The 19421-nt window shown below is 42.7% G+C and overlaps 1 protein-coding gene across 7 annotated transcripts in view; it reads right to left on the bottom strand.

The window, feature by feature from the left end:
- LOC127321675 (probable coatomer subunit beta') overlaps nucleotides 1-19421 on the bottom strand; it is a 195511-nt gene that overhangs the window by 4661 nt on the left and 171429 nt on the right. For 2 of the 7 annotated variants that reach the window (XM_071819705.1, XM_071819708.1), the window contains exons 1-10: nucleotides 18379-19092; nucleotides 18046-18175; nucleotides 17344-17602; nucleotides 17012-17243; nucleotides 16763-16913; nucleotides 16489-16689; nucleotides 14052-14195; nucleotides 13880-13903; nucleotides 13748-13812; nucleotides 7755-7809 (exon numbers count right to left, since the gene is read on the bottom strand). In XM_071819705.1, coding sequence (XP_071675806.1) covers nucleotides 7755-7809; nucleotides 13748-13812; nucleotides 13880-13903; nucleotides 14052-14195; nucleotides 16489-16689; nucleotides 16763-16913; nucleotides 17012-17243; nucleotides 17344-17602; nucleotides 18046-18175; nucleotides 18379-18425 — 1308 coding nt within the window. In that variant the 5' untranslated portion in view covers nucleotides 18426-19092. Of the gene's footprint in view, nucleotides 1-7754; nucleotides 7810-13747; nucleotides 13813-13879; nucleotides 13904-14051; nucleotides 14196-16488; nucleotides 16690-16762; nucleotides 16914-17011; nucleotides 17244-17343; nucleotides 17626-18045; nucleotides 18180-18378; nucleotides 19093-19421 lie in introns of those variants that run through there. The other 5 variants (XM_071819707.1, XM_051350689.2, XM_071819706.1 and 2 more) reach the window with 4 other exon arrangements.

The following is a 19421-nucleotide window of genomic DNA, read 5'->3' as shown; positions in this document are numbered from 1 at the left end:
GAAAGGTGGGAAGCAACGGTGTCAGACGTGGTCGTTGGTAGCTGGGTACCTGCGTCGCTTTTAGTTGTGTTCGGCACCCCCGCAACGTCTCCTATGTACTGGGGATGGCCTCGGGGCGTCGGACAGCATATTGGGCTGCGCCGGATCGAAAAGGGCTTTCGGGCGCACAACGGGGTGGTCAAACGTCCGGGGTGCCCCAAATTCCTTTGGGGTACGATTTGGGGGATGCGACTGGATATGCTCTGACAGGTTGTTAGGACAGCCCGACGTAAAATAGACACAAAAAATAGCCAGTTATGTCCGTTTAAGGTTGGGTCGTGAACACCTAATTGCCCTTATTACCACAAATGTCTGTTTAGATCGGGTAGCCCAGCGCACGAAACGTTTTGGTCTGGTCAGGACATTTTCATTCCTTTATCGCCATATTTCGAACCCAAATTACATATAGGTGTAGAAAATAATAATCTTGCAATAAAATAATATTCAGTACTCCCTCCATCCTGTCCCACCAAAAGTGTCTCAACTTTATCAAAATTTGCATACTAGATAGTGTCTAGATATATCTAAATTTTGACAAAGTTGAGACACTCTTGGTGAAACGGAGGGAGTACTTTATTACACCCAATTAAACAAATAAATGACAGCGTTCACATGCAATTAAAATTTATAATCAAACAATTCATAATTAAATAGCTAAAATTCTATGTGATGGCACTCCATACGCAAGCATACACATAGTTGCGGAACATTTCAGATAGGAGGTGAAGACTAACGTACCGGTTGCATCGGGCCTGCATGCGAAGTAGGGGTCGTAGTCTCTCACACCTCGTAGAATAGCCAAGAACAGATCTCTTGACATCCGTTACTACCGCTGGAATGTGGCTTCCGGGAAGACCAGCTTGCTGAGGTGGAACTAGTGGCGATACAGTCGATAGTAGCCACCCTCTCGATTGCGCTTAAGGTTGCCCCCGCGAGGCCTCGTCGAGCCTATGTGCACTGGTCTCTGTATCGCAGTGTGTTGGATGGGGGAGGCCGCGGCTACCATGATCCCTGAAGAGGTGTCTGACTCGTCTTCCGACGAGCTGTCGAGCACGTCTTTGACGAAGAAGTCGATCGACTACGTGAGGTCCATCTGTGGGGCAACCATTATGGGTCAATGGCATGCCTACTTCAATCAAATGGCCGAAAATGGACCAGGATTTCATACCGGAAAATTGGCCGAATAGGTAGTGGGCGTCGACCGAGCGAAATGGAGGTGGGATAGGGGCTTCAGCGAGGCCAGCAAAGCCACTAATCTCTGCCACCAAATAATCGCTTGATGTCCGTGTCGACACATTCTGAGCCCAAATTTAGGACGTGAATGCGTCGGTGCGGACACGCCGGTCAGTTTGCGTCAGGCTTATGGGCTGGAGTTTTACCCAATTCTGATTGAACAAACAAAAACAAACACTTTTGATCCGTTTGCGTTGGGCCACTGGAGATGCATTTAGTAGCGTACCGCATACAGACACACTACTAGCAAATATTTAGGAAAAAGGGAGTAACCGCTACACGTCATCCACACATCGGAAAGACACGTGCCCTCTCCGACATCATCTTCACATTTCATTTACATAGAAATCCTCAAAAGAAAAGAGAAATACAATTAGGTCATGCAAATTTGCATAGGACACCCGGAAAAAAAGGAAAAAAATCAATCGAGTCTTCCACTGATTCTTCCTCCACCGCGTCTTCCCCCACCGTGACGAGCTCTTGTTGTTGGAAACACGGTGGTTCTTCTGCCTGTTGGGATCGTTGCCGGAGGGAGGCGGCTAGAAGCCCATGGCTAGGACCATCGGCGCCAGCGATTCTTGGCACCGGGCGTCGCGAGGTCCTCAGTTCGGTCCGAAGATAGATGGTGTTGCCACTATCGCCGCGGGAAAGAGAAGCACGCGTGTAAGGGTTTTACCCTTAACCTTTATTTTGGTTAATGATGAGACCAAAGCTAAAGTATGGACTAATGTTACCTATGAGTTTCTAAGTAGGTTTTAGTCCGCAAGTGTTGTTGGAAGGTGGTGAGAGACCCCCCATTTGCTATCCAAGAGAAGTGTCGGTGTTTTGGCTTTATTTTCTCGTGTTTTATATTTGGGAGGTCTCGATTAGCTTCTCGGGGATGTTGTCAAAGCCATACACACATCCTACCACCAAATAAATCTCACACTTTTTGGGTGAGTTTAGGTTTTGGATAAAATGCTTTTTGAGATGGTTTCAGCGAAACTGGCAGAGATACCGGCGGTGTCGGTTTCCCCGCTGGATTGGTTTGGTGCTCGCCTCACTGCTCTGGTATTTTACCATTAACATTTATTTTGGTTAAATCGGCGAGGAAGCCAGCGCGCCGGTTTGAACCATCCCAGGATGCCGATGAAGTGGGGTATCCATGTCAATTTCCATTGATGATGGACTTGGGTATAGGGAAAGAGGCGCGCCGGCAGATTCGTCGGCTAACAAACAAAAGAGAAGGAGAGTTTTACCCATGTTCATGCCCCCGAAGGGTAATACCCATCTTCTTGCTTGTCTGATCTTTAATACCGATGAAGGTTACAACGTCGCCGTAATGGCGATGGTGGTATAGATTGGATATTGCCTAGGGGCAGATTATGCGTGAGTTGAAGTTAGCCTCCCCGACGACCCTCCTAGACTTTATATGGGAGGCTAGGTTTCAGGTACCACGACCGGGCCAGTTACATGCTAGAGGTGAACCCTAGGGTTTCATAATCTTGGGCTTGTACTTATTCCACATGCTAGGAACTTGGGCTTCTCATGCTTCGTAGCATCCAACATCTCTTGGGCTTTGTGATCCCTTGCAAACAATCATGTAGGCCCCTAGTTGGGCCGAATCAGTTTCACTAACGATGGGTTCCCGATAGACTATATATACCCACATTAGCCAAAGCGGTGCAAAATCCAGCGTGTCGGTTTTCTCATCGGACCAAGTCCGCGGGAGGATTAGCGCTGCCGATTTTACCGCCGGTTTGGGTCGCAGGAACTTTCCCAAACGGCTAGTTTTCTCCTTGGACTATAAATACCCTTTCTTCCATCTTGAGTGCGTTAGGTCAACCATTCATAACATATCCTTGAACTCTCTCTTTCTCTCTCACCATTGTTCAAACACCATTTCTTGAGGATCTCCCATTTACCAAACCAAATCCAAATTCCTCTTGTAGAAAGCAAGAGGAGGTCTCAATCTACAACCCCACCAAGCCAAACATCATTCCCACTTGAATTCATCGAGCAAGATTGTTACTCTTGGGTTTGTGGGAAACCATATGCGGCTAGCGTCACTCGGAAGCATCCGGATTTTTTATTTGCTCCAAGAAGAAGTTTGTGAGGGTTTGGAGACTACCTTAAAGTCTACCACGAGTGAGCGAGCTATTCCTTCGTGGGATAGGCTCCGGAGAAGAAGGTGAGCCTTCGTGGCGTTGGGAAATCCTTCGTGCAATCCGACACCTCTCCAACGTGACGTACCTTCCTCCCAAGGAAGTGAACACGGGAAAACATCTTCGTCTCCGCGTGCTTCGGTTATTCCTCACTGATTTCTTTACTTGTGTTGTTTACATTTGTGATAGCCTTCGTGTTTTAAGTACATTGTGTCAGCATCTAGATTTTGCCACCTAGTTTGCATTAGACACACTTACTCAAAGCCTAAAATTGCAAAAGAATTTAAATAAAATTTGTAGAACCTAATCACACACCCTCTAGTTTACCATGTCCATTCTTTCAATTTGTATTAGAGAAAGAATTCTTTTTAAGGGCTTTACTGCCTAAATATTGAGATGGTTTTCACCGATGATGAGGATGAGACTAAGAAATATGCGGTCAAAGAGATTAGGGAAATGATGGCTAGTTAAGCTCATTAAAAGGCTAAGGCCGATTCCGATATCAATGACCGACTTAGCAAAATAAGGAAGTATATAAAGGATCTTGGGGATAAGACTCCAATTGTTGAACCCTCGGCAAGCTCCCAAGTGAAATCGTTTGTCCCGGGTGAAGTAGGCGATGTGAATGTCTCTCAAACAAGTGATGCCACAAAGCCTCTGAAGTATTATAGTCATTTTCCTTTTGACGGAACTCACTTTTCCTTTTGAAAAACTTCTATGGAGTCTCATCTTTGCGGTTGTAGCAAGGAGCTTTGGGGCGTGGTGGTGCATGGATTCAAGGTCAACTATCTAAATGATTTAACTCCACGTGAATACTATGAACGTCAACTCAACGCCACCGCTCGTGAGAAGATTTGAAGTGCACTACACCAAGCTCTTCATAACCAAGTTAGTGATCTTGAGGCCACCAATGAGCTTTGTGACAGAATCGCCATTCTCCAAGAGGGAACGTCCCTCATCCAAAAGACCAAGTATGAAGCGACCAAGTCTGAGATGAACTTGTTCATGATCAAGAATGGTGAAACCCTTTTTGATGCCTACTCTAGGCTTGATGCCCTCTCCATGAAGATTAAGGGAATTGGTTGCGACGAGTATCAAGATGGCTTTGATGTAAATGATGAGACCATCAAGTCCAAGACTATCTCAATAATTGCCATGGATGACAAGCAATTGGCCCTCAACTTGACTCTTCTTCATGCTCAAAACAAATTCTCCCCGGATAATCTTGTCTCATACTTTGTTTCCACGAAGAATATGGCCAAGGAAGGAAAGAGGGTCGAAGAATTGAACCATGTTATGGATTCCACCCATAGCATTGCTTTCAATGCCAAGGTTGTACAAGCCAATGAAGATCCTGAAGATATTGAAGAAGATGATGATATGACATCAACAGGTGATATCCATGTGGATCTTGCTTTCTTTGCCACGAACTGGAACAAGAACTTTGGTAATAAATGTTTGAGCTACCCTAGTGACAAGAAGAGGACTTGTTATCATTGTGATGAAGCAAACCAATTTGCAGACAAGTGTCCTTATGAGAAGAGATAAAAGACAAGCCAAAGTATGAACGGGGTGCCAAGCCAAGGTTGAAGCCAAACCCGATCAACGAAAGATACAAGAAGAAGAGAAGAGAAGGCAAAACTTTTGTTGGTTACGAGTGTGCTTCCGATGAAGATAGTGAGGATGAGCAGAAGATGGTAGTTGTGGACACTTTGGCTCTTGCTGGACCTGGGTCACTCTTCACCTACGAATACACAAAGGACTACTCCGACAACTCCGACATTCCCAAGAAGTCCGACACTTGTCTCATGGCAAGATGAGCAATGGAGGACGACCTCGTCCTCTATTCCATTCCCAAGAACTCCGACATTTGCCTCATGGAAGAGGTGCTAAGGTGATGTCTCCTCCCTCTCTCTCTAACATCTTGGATGATAATGCTTATGTTGAAGAAGAATTTATAATCATCTGTTCATGGCGATGCTCTTGCTAAGTTCGATTTCTTAATGGAAACTGTTGCTTCACGTGACGCGAACATCGAGGAAGACATCTCATATTGAAAATGAAAAGCGGAGATTAAATATCCTTAAGCAAGAACTAAGTGGTGAGAACAAACACTACATTTCTTCTTAACCAACAAATTGAAGCCTTGGAACTTGATAAGGTTAAAGACTTGGATACTCTTGATAGCGCTCTTTTAATGTCTCAAGACCTTGATGCGTCAAAGAAGAACTTGAAGTTGCTCATGCTTCCCTCACTAAGGACCTGGACCACCTAGAGCTCGCTAACAAGCTTGTTAAGGGTGAGCTCATGAAACTTAGAGAGAACCATGACCTACTTCAATCCACTTATGAATATGCTTTTGGTACATTGAAATATCCCATAATTATTGATAAAATTGCATGTGCTTCTAACTCTACTATTGATCAAGAACTTCTCATTGAGGATAATAAGAAGTTGAAAGCGCAACTTGAGAAAGAGTGTCTCACACCTTCTAGCAAGGACCAGACTCTTGATGACGTCCTTGCTCATCAAAAGGTGATAGATCACAAGCAAGGAATTGGGTAGAACCCAATAAATTAAAAGAATGGTGTCATTCCCCCCAAAAAGGTAAACTTTGTGCAAGAAGGGCATAATGTGAATGGCAATGTCAAGAAGACGGTTTGGAATGGGGGAGCCACAAGGGGAAACCGCATTCGCAAGTTTGCGTGGAATAATAACCCATCCTATGTGATACGTAAGGGCACGCAAGGGGATATGTATGCTAAATATGTTGGTCCCCGCAAGGGCTATTCTTATCGTTGGTACTCAATTTGGGTACCAAAAGTTCTTGTTGGCAATATCATGGAACCATTTACTCAATGAGTTCCTAAAAAGGACTTGATTTTGTAGGGCAATGCCTCAGGGGGTTCAAAATGGGTGTTTCATAGTGGATGAACCAATCATATGACCGGAGGCAAAGGAGTGCTTGATGAATTTATTGAAGCAATCAACCAAACGTCAAGCAACACCTTTTAGGGTAATTTAAAAGGAAAGGTACTTGGGTACGGCTAGAATACTTTTAGGTAAAATTATAGAATATTTTAGGTCCAATTTGGAGCGCCAACTTTCAAGGGAAGGATAATGAATTTCTTAAACATGCTACATGTAAATTACCTAAGGTTAGAAACATAGTTTTACTTATGTTCATTATCTTAGGAACCTACTTCTCAATTTTTGTGATTTTATTGATTCCGTGAAGGCTCTTTCTCTATGGAGCTCTTCCCTGTCCAACATTATACATTGAAGTTAACAAGCTGTTTTTTGTTCTTTGTTTTACATGTAACTGGGGACATTATGGAAAGAATTGCTTGTGGAACAATCATAGACTGACACTTTAATATTGATTTGGTTTGGAAACTATTGGGAAGTTGCTCTCTCTAAGGCCATGGGATGATCTTTCAAAACTAAAAAAACAATATTAGTAAGGAATTTTGAGCCATCAAGTTCATTAAGATATTAATTTATCCACAATAATTGGTCCAGTGGCTCAGTTCGGCCCAGTGTAGCCCAACTGTCATCTCCTTGAGTGGCAGCCACTGTCCGCTTGTGTCTTGCACCCTGGGGTATTTATGTGGCTCTTATTGTTATGCTTTCAAAATAAATTATATTTTTACGTCAGCTATCTATGATTTCTAGTAATTGACGAAGAGATTAAAAAAAGATGGAGAGATTAATTTGATGGATTATTCAATGATGTGAATTGGAGGACTATATCCGAGCTAGACGACTCCTTAGATGACACTATCATGTTGTTCGCGCAGATGATCCTATATCTTGATGTTAAGGTGGCCATAATAATAAGGTAGAAGAAGGAAAGTCCCGAAAAAATATAAAATAAGGAAAGTCCCTTGCCTCGACGGGCACTCCACCGCGATGTGGAGATGCCTTGGAGAGGTGGCTATAGTATAGCTAACTAAGGTATTCAACCAGATGTTTTGGTCAAACAAGATGCTCGAAGAGTGGAGGAAATGAATAATACTACCTATCTTCAAAAACAAAGGAGAAATTCAAATATATACCAATTACTAAGGAATTAAGCTGATGATCCATACTATGAAGCTTTGGGAGAGAGTTGTGGAGCATCGCTTGGGGACAAACATGAATGTGACTAAAAACCAATTTGGTTTCATGCATGAGATAGGATTACAGAGACACTTAACTTCCTTTGCCATTTTTGGACATAGATCATTAGTAACATTCCATATTTTTTTAATTATTTTCGAAAGAATGGTATAAGTTATAGCATCTCTTTTTCTTTGCACACTATGCTGGGGATGATAAAGGGATGATATTACACACCTGGTTATGATGGTTCCAAATAGAGACATTCCCATTGTAATGAACAACCAATATCCTGTACGACACATGGGGATACTTAAATGTAGAATAATATATGATACAAGAGTGTTTATACAATTATTATACAAATTACTTGTTTTCGTTTACCACTATTTGTTAATTAATTAACTACTCATCCACACTTACTCCTGCCTGAGCAACAATTATACCGCATGTATGTAAAAAAATATAAATCATACGTTGTATGCTAAAGTTTAGTTGAAATAAACAAAACTCGTGATTAAGATCTGAAAGGTTATTGTTTTTATTTAAATTATTTTACCTTGGCTATTAAATGGAAAGACAGACTCCCCCGAGTTTATTAATGTGGTTGTTTTGGACATAGAGAATTTCATCCTTTGAGAACATTGAGTAGAAATACCATTAAAATATTTAGATTATTTACTGGAAATCATATGTATATATGTTTTTTGGGCTTTATAAATACACCACAGAAGAAACAAGTGTTAAATTTTTTGGAGACAATTTTGATGACCAAAACGACAACGTGTATGGAACCGGAGGGAGTATCTCCCATGATTTTTTGTTGATTAGAAGGTTATAAAGTATATATGTTTCAACTGTGTTGATGTTTGTTGACTTGACTTTGTTGATGTTTTTTGTGAAGTGCATATTGCATTTGTTAAATAACTATCTTTGATTTAGTAGATAACTATTCAAATTATTTTTGTTTCACGTTATTTATATATGGAAGGGGAGGGCGTTTTGGTGCTCGTGCACATATGCTACTCATACATGGACCGCACTTTCTTATGTTGAGCCCGTGCCAAACTTATTTTAATTGCAGATACGGGCGACTGAAAACTTTATGATTTTAGTGGATTTTTATGGATATACTATAGGCTAGCTCTATTTGCTAAATTTCAGTGAATTCATATGGTGTAACCACAAGTTCCATTGTGCATGGAATGTTTGTGGATTTTATATTTTAAGGTGAACAACTTATACAAGAAAATGGCATTTCTGTACTTAATTAGTATATTGCTAATTTTACATAAATTTATGTTAAAGTTTTTTTAACAAATGCATCCAATATATAATGACATGTGTTCTAGGTGGCATTTCGTTTATGCGTGCAATTTTGCATGACGTATGTGTATTACTATTTTTATATTGTTTCAATTCAATTTACTTATCTTATATTCCTCAGATGATGTTATCACATATGTGGAAATTAGAAGAATACATTGTGTGATATGAGAAGTAGCGGACTGTTCAACAGTTCGAGAAAATATCATGCATTGAGATAAAGGGAAATCCTAATACCTTTGAGAACTAGCTCACCAGCAAGTGGGAGATGGAAGGGTCAGCCCTTGAGTAGTTAAGCCGACCCTTATGATTCCCCCTTTTATTTCCAGTACCAATGGTTTACTCAACATATAAATGTGTTATCGCAAAAAAAAGTGTATACATGTGTGTAGTCTCAAATATATTAATTTAACAAAGGATTGTGGATCCATAAAAAGTTAATGTGTGAGGATGGATTGGATCTACAAGATCAGCGACAGTTTCCAAGTCCTTAAGTTGTTTGAAGAATCACGCCAAGAATAAGAATAGTCATAGTATGAAATAGGGATAAGATACCTGATCTAGTAGATGAAACTTGTTGCTCAGTTAGGACTAAATCATTTACCAACATATATCCACTGATACAAGCTTGAAGCCAGAATTATCAAGATTGTCCTCTGACCTGAGGTCTAGAAACTTTGCTTGGTTAATTTGATTTAGGCTCAGCTTCAATGGACTTGCTTATAAGGTTTTGCTACAAAATAGCCTCTAAAAGAATCATATCCTCAAGGATTGCCATGGGTGTTATGCTTTTCAATTAGGCGTTGATGGTGTATAATTCATTCCTTCTAGGATTCACCCCTACTTTTGATTGACAACTATATTTTTTGTTCTCAGTTATACTAGTTTGATTCGGTGGTACCTGGATTCGGTTATGGACTTGTCCATTTCATGAGCACCGGTGACGGTTCGCTTCACATGTTTCCGGGACTGGATTCCTTCGAATGAGGAAACTTGATTTTTGAAACCTCGATAGCAACTGGTCTCTAGTCAGCAATACGGGAAAACAGTTCTCGAAATGGATGTACAAAGTAAGTCGTCAATCCTGGTGTGATTGTGCTTCTTTAAGAGCAATCGACTATGAGAAAATCAGAGAGTTGAGTCTAATCCTAGGGTGAACGATATGGAACACAACGCCTTCGATTATAAATCTTTTTGAGAAACTACTCTTTTATGTTGGCTGCATATATAAGATACTAGTGAGTGAAATTGTAGCTCCATCTGTTTGAACTTTCGGTTATTCATCTGCACTCTCACGCTTATTGTTCTTGAGTCCCATCTTAAGAGAGGAAAAGTTTGTGATCGCGACTTATGTTTAGTTGAGAGTGAAGCAAGAGCATCTTCAAGCCTAGAGATGATGATATATTTCCATTGAATATTTACCATCTCCTAGTTGTCTAGGAGTCGATTAATAGCTTCCATTTTTGTGGATCCTCCTTAAGATTGTTGTGAAGGTCCGAGGATCACCTCAAGATAAACCATGACTGATTAGGTAAGTTCCTTTTGAACTTAGCTCAAATAGAAGAATCTGAAGTCCAAGTGATTTCAAGGCTACGTGCCTAAGCCTCAACAATAGAGACATGGAGTTGCACCAAGCACGGGAACCTATGGATAGATCCGGTGTATTTGGTTCTAACTCGTTACTTACTTTCATGTTTTACGTTGTTTTTATTGGGCTAGTCCTTGCAAGTTCATTTATTGCTTCAGTTTTAGTAAGCTCTACATTTCTTAGATTTCTATAATATCCTCTTCATCAAGGCCAATCGATAGACCTCGGTCTTTCAAGTTCCTTTGATATATCTCTTTCGTCCTGGTACTTCAAGAGAAGCGAATCCGGATCCAGAGACTGGAGGTAAAGTATTTTCTCTCAAATATAAAAGGGAAAATCAATCTATTCGACCACACCCATAATAGTTCATCGCGCTCAACATCTCCGCGAGAAGACACATATCTCCACCACAGTTAACACCTCTATAAATTACTTACTGTTATTTGGCACCTGTTCTAAACTCTTCTCCGGAATTACCAATATTTGGTAATCTTACTCTACACTATTTATAATCTTAACCTTTTAATTCATACCGTGATTGCTTCTTTATCCCCATATTGAAGTATTTCATTCTTCATTGCGACTTTTATAGTAATTTATTTAGTTCTATGTGCCACAAAAAATCCCAAGTGAAAGTTAAGAACATGATTGGAAATAAGTGGTTGAGTATACTCTCATCTTTACGAGTGTAGCCATTTTTTTTAAAAGACTTAAATTATGGACTGTTAATTAATGGTTGTTGGTTGAGGCATAGAGTGTGGCGTGTTAATTAGTGGGTTTTTTAAAAAGCAGTCATACACAAAGTCATTAATTGTCTCCTGCCCTTTTTTGATTTCCATATAGTTTTCACGATGATGTATTAAAATATAAATGGTTGTCTCGTGATAGGATTGAGGTGGAGAAAATTCGTTCAGACCTTCAACAAGGACTTGACTCTCGGCTCGCAACTGCGAGTCGTGCGAAACTTCTCCGATGCGGAGACTAGAGCATTGTGTAAGTAACCAATTTCTCACGGCCGACAAGACTATGCTATTTTCACACGATTTCTCCCTGTCCAAAATGGAAAATATTTTTTGACAATTTTATTTATACCCGTCATGAATAAAAAGGCGAGGTCAAAGAAGTTCTGATTTCTAGTAAAACACACTGTGAGTAATATCTTTACTATTATACGGGGACCGGTGGTGTTGATAGGTTAAAAAACCGTTTCGTATGTGTAAAAAACCAGATAGATCTGCCTCAAAGATTTGTACGTGGAAAAAAACGGCGTCTATGCTGTCCAACTCCCACACGACTACCGGAGAAGAGAAGTAAAAGAATCAGCTCAACGCATGTCTTCCCCTTGTCCCCGACTCCCGTATACGAATAAAACAGCAAATCGCTAGCGCCAACCCACCCTATCCCAATGGTTGTCGCCATGAGAAACCGAAGATCGGAATAGCGGCGGGGAGGGCCTAGCCGTGAGGAATCGGTCCAGGGCAGCGCCAGCTCGCCGGATATTTGCAGGCCCAGATGTTATGATTGCTTGATTTTGTTTCGCTCCATCGATCGTGATCGCTAACGATACTTTTCTTCATCTGATCCTACAGCTTGATGACTGGGTGCTCTGCTGAATCTACAACAAGAAGGCGTGGTCGAGTGGTACGACACCATCGACTCCGGCGCCGACGAAGCCTAGCCAGCCGCGGCATCGCCTTCCGCCAAGCACCGGCGGGCCGGGCACTACCCTGTGGTGCCGGCGATGAAGATCGAGCTGCCCGACTACGGGTTCTACCGGCACCCGTGTCGCCCGACTGCGGCGCCGGAGGAGGCTGAATGGGCATCGACGGGGGCTGCGGCGGCGTGTTCATCATCGACGAGTCCGTCATCTTCCACCAGTTGTCACCAGTCGTTTTGGGCTTTGACCGCGACGCGGCGGCGTTCGGGGACATGCCCGCCTACCTTCAGAAGGCAGCAACATCAGTCAGAAGAGAAACAGCCGCAGCGATACCTCCTCCCTAGCCTACTAACATGTTCGTCGGGTCTCCTGTAGTCGTGCAAGCTTACCCAAAACACATTTCAGATCAGAGATTTCTTTTTAATGGATCTAAGTTAAGGTTTTATAATACCAACTGATCTCAATAGTTTCATTATTTTGTACGGATGTGGGTGGTGCATTCTGGGTTAACAAATCAATCCAGTTATATAGATTGTCACATGTCCACTTTTTCACAGGTATATGAAGAAGCGAATTTTCATGAATACTTAGAAGACTTTTAAACGGATGTGTGCATCCTGTTATGCAGAGGTCGGTTGTAATTACTTGTTCAAGTAATAAAAGCGCCCATTATCGAAAAAAATATGAAGAAGCGAAAACGATTGCTGCGCTTGCGGAACGGTGGAAAAGTAGGTACTGGCAGAAGATCGTACAATGGAGCCCGGACTTTTCATAAAAAAATGTAAGAAGAATGAAAGGAAATCATATTTGAAGGTTCGTACAATTTTTGGAAAAATCGCACGTATATGAACCTTGGTTTCTGATATATTGGCTTAGGTAGCTAATTTGATTGGCAAGGAAAATGGGTTGTTACTATTTTTCCTGGGATTTAGTGATTGGATGTACCTAATGGGCAATAAAAATGGTCCGTTATTATTTTTACTGAGATTTAGTGATTGGATGTACTCCCTCCGGTCGAATTTAATCGGCGCGGGAGGTGGTATATGCGCAATGAAAAGGGGAGGTTATTATTTTTGCTGAGATTTAGTGATTGCATGTAGCTAATAATCAATTACTGATATAAATGAGATCGTCAACTTGTCAAATTGATGGAAATTCCCATTGGTCCAGTCATGCGCATGTTTATATTTTTGTTGTATAGTTTTGGTTGGGTAGGGTTACGTGGGCTGATCCATTTTGTGGAAAAAACTAAGAAGCCTCACCCTAACACATCTTACCAACTTTAACTCGTGGCAAGAGATAAATATGGAAGGATATGTTATATATGTTCTCCCCGTAGTAACGCACAGGCATTATGCTAGTTTTGGATATACCCTGCTGGAGACATATGCTGAATTTTTCTGTAATCGGGGTCAACTTGACTTTAGTTCAAATGATTTGCACATATGCACCTCATCCATTCAACCCCTAATTAAGAGCTATCAAGCTAGAAATCTAAAAAAAGGGAGATGCAACTTGTAGTCTAGGATGGTATCCCAAAAATAATCATGGTGCAAGTTATATTTATGTGTTAAATTACTATAGAAAAGTTTTGCTAAAATATCTGCGTAGATGACATGAAAATCTTTAAGTAAATAGCTGATACAGGCATCAACTTACCAAGGCTCTGTTGAATGCATGTCCATTGTAGTAATGAAGTTCAAACCGTCCATGCAGTCTATGATCTACAGAAATCGTACATTGTAAAGTAGTTCACCACAGAGAAGCAAGATTTATGGAAGAGAGACATACCTTGATTCTCGGTTTGACCGGCTGCTGGATAATAAACACAATAAGCACCCGTACCAGCAAGTAAAACAAAAGACCAAACAAAGCAACACATATCAGAAGTTATTGAGATGCACGTATAATTGACCTATAGCATGTCAAGTTAAATTTAATTTGCCTATAACACAAAACGGACCTGAAAGGTTGACGTGTTACCAGCAGTCGTTATTGTTGCTTCGTGCACCCTACCATTATTGTCAGTTACATGGAGTGGGTAAGAGATCGATTTGCTTTCCAGGTTATGCAGCATCTCATTCTCATTGCAAATGCAAGGGCACAACTACAAGACGATTCCAAAAGAGCTGTTAATTAGCGTACATGCGCATACAGACAGAAGTACAAGCATATATGTATAAAAAAAAATCCTGTACCTACATGTATAAATTTTACAGCTTCTGCTTGGGAATTTGCACTACAGAAACATAAATAAATTAATTCCATCTTTGCACAGGAAGCTACCGTCTTTTACCGTTGGCCACTGCTTGCCATAGTATATGATACGAGTACGTCATACGACTTTGCTATCATGGAAAAAGAATCGTGGTGTTTCGGCTCCTTTGTCCGTCTAAATTTGATATTTTCACCACCAAAGTTGCCAAGACGATATGTGCTAAAATCAATTACTAGAGACATACGTGCGCAGAATCAATTACTTATCGAGCATGCAGCTAGATGCAGAAATTTGGGTACTCCCTCTATTTTAGTTTACTTTTTTTTAAGATACCAATTACACCCAGCCTCTGCAACAACGCAATGTCCTAATAACATTACGGATACACACAGCGAAAAAAGAGAAAAAGAAAACTAAGAAATAAAAGTCCCGCTACAGCATCCTAGCCCTAGCAACAGTAATACATCCACCACCAAGACAACACCTGAAATTCAGACTCTTCAAAAGCAACGCCTCCAAGAAGGGAACAGTGCACCAACGCCGTCGTCGCCCGATCAAAGATCTTAGGTTTTCACCCTGAAGATAGTCTCCGCTCTCAAAACAATGCCTTCAACAAGGACATTGCCAGACACAACCAGTTAAGGCCAGACCTTGGGTTTTCACCCTGAAAGGTAAGACTCCGAACTTCACATGTGCTGCCGCCCCCACTTTCATACCATTGTTGCGAAGTCCGGAACACCAAGCAAACCCCTCAACAGCGCAAAGACTTGAACCTCCATTAGCTAGTCCTCCAAATCCGGCCTTCATGATATTCTCTTCTTCTGACTTCACCATGGATCAGCTGTCACTTGGTGTCAACACAGAAAAGAGCTTCACGCAGCACCCTCAAACCAAACGGTCGGAATAAAAGCATGGGCGCGCACGATCGAATACCACCGATCCAGCAAACCCCAGGCAATAGAAGCACTGTTACATTCCCCGGCGGCGCCTTCCGGAACTCAACACTCCAGCCAGATCATGAAGGGCAGGCCTCCGGCAGGTCTTCATCTTCGCCCAAGAGAGACCCTAGGACCGCCGCCTTTATTCAGGTCGGGCCCCCACGCCGGTGACCATCCTAGGCTGGCCATGGTTGCCGCCGGAGACACCAAGCAGATCACGTAGTCCGAAGACACCGCACACGCCTGGTCACCGCCGCAGCCGAAAGCTAGCCCTCCACCGCCGGCCGCCGAGAGGCGAGGAGAAGGGGACCTAGGTTTTCCCCTTGCAGCCCGCCCCCACCCCTCCCTCCGCCGCCGGCAGGGCACTCCACCACCTCGTCGTCCTTCATGGCGTCCCCGAGCCAAGGCCAGGTGCCGCCATCGAGGTCCCCGACGAAAGGGCCGCGCTCCGGCCCGAGGAAGACGACTCACGCCCGACCTCCTCGCGCGAGATGACGAAGCATCCCCGCCGCCGCCGGCGCCGGCCGGCCTTTGCCAGACCGCGCCCCCTGGCGGCGGCGAGGGAGGGGAGGGGGGAGGGGGGAGGTGGCGATGGCGGGGTAGAGTTCCCCCCGGCCGCCACGCGGGGGCGGCTCGGGAGGATGCCACCAGAATCCATGTGCCCTTTTATTTTAGTTTACTAGTCCTGCACGTACCTAGAACGTCAATTTGATCTATATAATATAAATTATATAACATAAAAATTATACCATTAGAAAGTATAAAAACTAAAGTTTCTAAGAGATATATTTTTGCTAATATATATCTTATGTTAAATTGGTCAAATTAATAACTTAGCAATACGTGTATGACTAGTAAACTAAAACGGAGGGAATATTGATTTGCCTGTATTGCCTCACAATCGCAGTACCGCCCATGGATGCAAGCGTTTGAATTGAGCGGGGCATGTACCGGCACCTGGTAGGCAACAAACGGACTCTCCATAATCAGGTTTAATTTTACAGTTTTGTTCTCTCCATCGGCGTGCGAGTCTCCATCAGCGATATGGAGTATAAAGTAAGGAGTAAGGCACTAAGGTGGAATTCGAAATTTGATACCGTGCCAACCGTGGACATCACTACAACAGTGGTCACAGTTTTGTTAACACGTGATAACGAAAGGTACTATACTTTCTCGTCTCACGTGTAAACAGTTATTCGATATGGCCAAAAAAATAAGAGAAATTATGCCATTAGAGATCGCACCTGGTGGTCCAAGCCATTTTTTAGTGCCTCAAAAATCTGGATTCCATACTCTGTCTGATTTAGATTACTGACGATTGCACCAATACTTGGCCTTTTGCGTCGATCTTTCTCAACACAACTTAGAGCTATTTCGATGCAACTCCTTGTTTGTATAGAATACGCATGTGGCCCTTGTAGCCTACTCATCCAGTTCATGTGTACCTAAAATTTAAAACAACAACAACGTCATAAATGTGTAACATTGATATAGATAAAAGGCAACACTTTGTCTTACGAAATCAACAAACTCTTGGGAAGACATATCATCAATTCTGAAGTAGGCTTCTTGTCCCATCATTATCTTTATGATCAGGACACCCAAGCTGAATATATCAAACTTAGTTGAGATCAAACCTCGGTCTATGTACTCTGGTGGTATGTACCCACTGCACGAGAAATGATACATGTTAATGTGTGATACTATTCGGGCAATGCAGCCTTTATCGTACAATTTTTTTAGCTCCACATGAAAATATTGGCTTACGGTGTTCCTAGTTTACTGTTCGTCTTTCTTGTGTTTTCTTCTAAGAATAGCCTTGACACGCCAAAATCTGCTATTTTTGGTGACATGTTCTCGTCCAATAATACATTGGCTGGTTTTAAATCTAAATGAAACATAGGATGAGGTTTTAATTTCTCATGAAGGTATTCCAAGCCCTCGCATATCCCCTTAATTATCCCATAGCGTGTATGCCAATTACATGCATTAGATGTATCTGCATCAACAAAAAAGAGCATCCACAAGTTTGTGGCGGTAAAATTAACTAATTATTAACTTACTATCTCCTAATACAAGTAGAGAACCATATATCATACCATAAATAAAACTGTCAAGGCTTCCGTTGCACATATACTCGAAGCAAAGCATCCTCCGAGCTTTTACAGCCTTAACCATCATTCCATTGTGAGGTACACATTCTTCCTTGGTTTGATTGCAAGAGCCAACTAACCGGACAACATTTTTGTGCTTTAGAATTGCAAGGTTGCCATACTCCTTTTCAAATTGCTCATTGCTAAGGTCTAAAGTATCTTTAAGCACCTTCACAGCAATCTTCACTCCATCTTTATGCTCTCCCTATTGAACATCTCACATGCATGCTTTAATTTTCTACTTTTAGTGACACGGATAAAATGTATAAAGAAGAAAAGAGTATATGCATGATGTAATCGACCCGATACATATCTCTATCCCATGTACTAAATCCTAGTATAAACGAAAATGTAGCCTATCGAGACCATCAGAGCCACCTCATGATCTTCTGTGCTTTTTATAAAGAGGCTCGGCGTAATTGCTTTCAACTACAACATCTAATATTCCAACTTTAAATGATACCCCAACACTAAATCTAACATAAACCACGAAAGAGTAGACAAAGTTTAATAATGGAGTGAATGGTATGATGTTCAATGTATATACGAAGTACAAGAGTCAACTCACATGCATATGAAAACGCCTTATCTAACTGTAGGAAATTGGTGGTGCAAGTACTAAATGATACATAATGTCTTCAATCATACCAGATAAACATCTCCATATGTACCCCCTCCAAGTTTCCGGTGCTTAGAGAAGCCATCTGTAATTTCTTCTAATAAATGGAGGGACATAAGCTTGGGAACCCCCGTGGAGATGTCCATGTTACTGCCTTCTCTGATAAAAAAGTTGAAAGGATATTACCTAAGAAAATGGCTAAATGCAGATACACGCAAAAGCAGGTAGAGACACTTAACCGGTGAAAATTGAGCACTTGGAACACAAGGTATTAGTTGAGCATAGCTAACCTAATTGATAGTCCTCTTTCACAAAATCTAATCAGTGCAAAAAAATAAATTAATACTGTCCTCCTCACTTACCGTGCAGCGCCAGCGCTGCTGGTGGAGGCATTCCACCGTAAGGACATCTCCAGCGGCCCAATCAATTTCGAACATCAAAAGTATCCGTTTTGATTCATTTGAATTGGGTCGCGGACACAAAATCAGAGTTATCTGAGCGCTTCTCTTTTTGGGTCAGGGGCTGCCTAGCGCCCGACGAAAATGTTTTTTCGATAATTTTTATTGCTGGAAAGTTTAACTTACATAGGGAAAAAGGGGGAAAACATGACTAAAACAAATAAAACCCTAGCTAAGTAGGGTTTCTTAAAGGAATTCTAGATAAGTAGGGTTAGCGCCATGGCCGCCTAGTCGTCGTTGTCGAGGTCAATGAAGACCGCCGGCTCCCATGCCCAGGGCCAGAATGGCACCGGAGGAGGTCCAGGTGCTGGCGCAGGAGGACGTCCATATGGTGGTGGCACATGTGCTAGTGCGGGAGGCGCTAGCGTCGCGCCGCGCGTGGGTGTGGTGCGGGAGGTGTCACCGGTCAGCCATGCGCCGTGCTGGTGTGGGAGGTGTCACCGGTCAGCCATACGCCAGCGTGGAGTCCCGCGGATGGGTGGCAAGGCCCTTCCACTTAGCGAGCTCATCGAGCTCGGTCTAGGCCATTGCCAGCTTGAAGGCCTCCTCCTCGGTCAGCTCTGGCGGTTGGATCTCCGGGTTGATGATGGGTAGATCAGGCTGCCCCCTAGCATTGCCCCCCCCCCCCCCCCGTCTTTGTCCTCGTGCCCGGTGTTGTCCTCTAAGAGGTCATGGCCTAACTCACGCTAGAGGTAGGCCATGTCGTCTAGGTACCCCGCTCGGCGTCGCGGGTTGAACTCCCATGACCTGAACGTGTCCCAGTTGTAATTGTCCAACACGAAAGTCCGGGTCCTCCTTGAGATCAGAGGGGGGGATGAACCGTCAACTGCAGATCTCATTGTGTCGCTCCCGTTCCTCCCGTGGTACGGGCGACACAGTCACCCTCCGAGAATTCAGCATCCCTCCTCTGGGGAGGTTGACGTCTGGACGTGCCACGGGGAGGCCCG

The sequence above is a fragment of the Lolium perenne genome, chromosome 5 (genome assembly GCF_019359855.2).
Source record: "Lolium perenne isolate Kyuss_39 chromosome 5, Kyuss_2.0, whole genome shotgun sequence".
Lineage (NCBI taxonomy): Eukaryota > Viridiplantae > Streptophyta > Magnoliopsida > Poales > Poaceae > Lolium > Lolium perenne.
Note: the sequence above shows the minus strand (reverse complement) of the source record. Positions and strands in the feature narration are given on the sequence as shown.